General features: G+C 52.7%; 1 protein-coding gene across 1 annotated transcript, besides 1 other annotated feature; it reads left to right on the top strand.

Annotated features, from left to right (window-relative positions):
- Positions 1–50: 50 nt before the first annotated feature.
- Positions 51–82: a microsatellite.
- Positions 83–740: 658 nt separating this feature from the next.
- sebA (putative C2H2 transcription factor (Seb1)) lies at positions 741–2,818 on the top strand (the record flags this gene model as incomplete). The annotated part of the gene is made up of 2 exons (XM_001271799.1): positions 741–1,329; positions 1,539–2,818. The coding sequence occupies 2 exons, from the start codon at positions 741–743 to the stop codon at positions 2,816–2,818; spliced, it is 1,869 nt and encodes a 622-aa protein (XP_001271800.1).
- Between the last annotated feature and the right edge of the window lie 211 nt (positions 2,819–3,029).

Raw genomic sequence — 3,029 nt, 5'->3', positions numbered from 1 at the left:
GGCTTTGTCTCTCGTTTCCCCGCGACTTTCCCATCGTCAGTCAGTCGACCTCTTCTTATTCTTCTTCTTCTGCTTCTTCTTCATTATTCTTTATTCGTTTTTTTCATTTTCATTTCTCCTTTGCTTTTTCCCTTTCTAGATTTTTTGGTCTCGACATTATTCTCTTCGTGCCATTCCTTTTTAACTATCGCTCTTCTAGTTCAAAACCCTTTCGGCCTTCCTTTTCGTCGGGTTCTGTTCGCAGCTCTCATTCTATCATTTCCCTGTCTCCCGGCGCCTTCATTTCGATAGCGTTCCGAATCATATCATAATCATATAGATCTGGTGGTTCGGCTCGCTTCGCTTAAGAGGTTCCTGTCTTTCCTTTACCAGGCCTCACACCCATCGGTCGAATGCAGCAATAGTATTCACCTCCACCCAGGGAAGAAACATCTACGTCGACTCTCCAGTCATTCCTTCATTCAAGAGAAGCGACTACACTGTTCTCCTCCCATATACACTCTCTTTCCTATCCAGCACAATACTATTATCGCCTAATATCTGGAGGTCTTACCATATATCTATCTTAATAACCCCAACAACGACAACATCGACACTGCTCCTCTGTGACTCTGTCGACAGCATCATCAGTTCGTTGCAACCCTCTTCATCCCCATGAACATGGACTCTCTGCAGACGTGAGACTAACAGCTTCTCCCTCCCTCTCTCGCAATAGCCACGTCTCAATATCTCGTCACATAATGGACACCACATATACAATGGTAGGCACGCCAGTGCAAGGTCAACCATCGTTTGCATACTACACAACCAATGATTCGCAATCGCGACAGCAACATTTCACCAGTCATCCGTCCGAGATGCAGGCGTTTTATGGCCAGATGCAGCCTTACCCACAGCAACAGCAACAGACCTGCATGCCAGACCAGCAATCCATCTATGCTGCGCAGCCCATGTTGAACATGCACCAGATGGCCACGGCCAATGCCTTCCGAGGCGCTTTGAGCATGACTCCCATCGTCTCCCCCCAGCCCACGCACCTCAAGCCCACCATCATCGTTCAGCAGGACTCGCCCATGCTCATGCCTCTGGACACACGGTTCGTCAGCAGTGACTACTACGCCTTCCCCTCCACCCCGCCACTGTCCACATCGGGAAGCACAATCAGCAGCCCGCCTTCTAGCGGTCGCTCCCTTCATACCCCCATCAACGATTGTTTCTTCTCCTTTGAGAAAGTGGAAGGGGTGAAGGAAGGGTGCGAGAGTGATGTTCACAGCGAACTGCTGGCCAACGCTGACTGGTCCCGGTCGGACTCGCCTCCTCTGACGCCTGGTAAGTTTAAATGTCCCAGTATTGCAATACATGTTTTTTTTTTCTTTCCCTTTTTCTCATTATTGTTTCATTTGATCATTCCGGGGTTAAATAATCATTGCTGTGTTGCTGTATGCATGAGCATGTGTTGGAGATTGTCTTGCGGAGATGAGATATCCCCCGGGGAAGAAACTAGGGCTAAGACAAGGGGCTAACTGAACTCGTTCTAGTGTTTATCCATCCCCCATCACTCACCGCCAGCCAAAGCTCCGATCTCCTGTCTGCTCATAGTTCCTGCCCATCCCTTTCCCCATCGCCTTCCCCCGTCTCCTCAACATTCATTGCTCCTCCTCACTCAGGTCTCTCAGTCGAGCCCTCTGGAACCGACTTCTGCGACCCCCGTCAGCTTACTGTTGAGTCGTCCGTGGACTCGTCGACGGAGCTGCCACCTCTGCCCACCCTCTCCTGCAATGAGGAGGAGCCCAAGGTAGTTCTCGGCAGCGCCACCGTGACTTTGCCAGTGCATGAGAGTCTCTCGCCTGCGTACACGAGCTCGACTGAGGATCCTCTCGGTTCCTTGCCCACCTTTGACAGCTTCACGGACCTTGACTCAGAGGACGAGTTTGTCAACAACCTCGTCGATTTCCACCCCGGTGGTAACCCCTACTTCCTCGGGGACAAGAGACAACGTCTGGGCTCATATCTGCTTGAGGAGGACGAGTTCCTGAGTGATCGTAGCTTTGACGATCTGGACGACCACGAGGCATTTGCACATTCTGGTCTTCCGTCGCTGGAGCCTTCCGAACTCATCTCCGTTCAGGGTGATGTTGCTGAAGTGTCTGAGGAGATGAGGTCGAAGAAGCGCACCACCTCGCGTCGGACGCTGAAGCGGACTAACAGCTCGGACAGCAGCTCCGAGAGTCTGGCGACTTCGGGCAAGAGGACTCAAGCCTCTGCCAACGGTCGGTCGGGTCACTCGGAGGCGACCTCCTCGTCCGCTCAGCAGTCCACTACTCCATCTCGTCAGAACTCTACTGCGAATGCTTCCAGCTCGTCTGAGGCTCCCTCCGCTCCCGTGTCAGTGAACCGACGCGGTCGCAAGCAATCCCTGACCGATGACCCTTCGAAGACCTTTGTCTGCACGCTTTGCTCCCGCCGTTTCCGTCGCCAGGAGCACCTCAAGCGTCACTATCGCTCCCTGCATACTCAGGACAAGCCCTTCGAGTGCCACGAGTGTGGCAAGAAGTTCTCTCGCAGCGACAACCTCGCTCAGCATGCCAGAACCCATGGTGGCGGCTCCATCGTGATGGGTGTCATTGATACCAACGCGAGTCTGCAGGCTTCCTACGAAGAGCGAGAACCGAGGTTACTGGGCGCCGCTCTGTATGAAGCCGCCAACGCCGCCGCCAACAAGTCCACAACGAGCGACTCATCTGATGGGACGATCTCTGACACGTCATCTGTCGAGGGACGACCCATCAAGAAGCGCAGACGGGAGGACCATGCCTGAATCGTTCACCACGAATAAGGCTTGAAGCTCTATAATGATGCGATGTGACCAGGAGCTCTCCTACTACTTAATATATACATTTCATAATCATTCATCCACATCGGGAGTAGTGGATGTGGCTTGATCGTTTCTCTTGGTTTGGCGTCAGGACTATTTGCATCGGTGGGATCCAGGAGGAGGTTTCATGCATACGGGTTCGCTGCTCGTTGCA

This window comes from Aspergillus clavatus, genomic scaffold, assembly GCF_000002715.2.
Source record: "Aspergillus clavatus NRRL 1 1099423829800 genomic scaffold, whole genome shotgun sequence".
Lineage (NCBI taxonomy): Eukaryota > Fungi > Ascomycota > Eurotiomycetes > Eurotiales > Aspergillaceae > Aspergillus > Aspergillus clavatus.
This window is presented reverse-complemented; position numbering and strand designations above follow the sequence as displayed.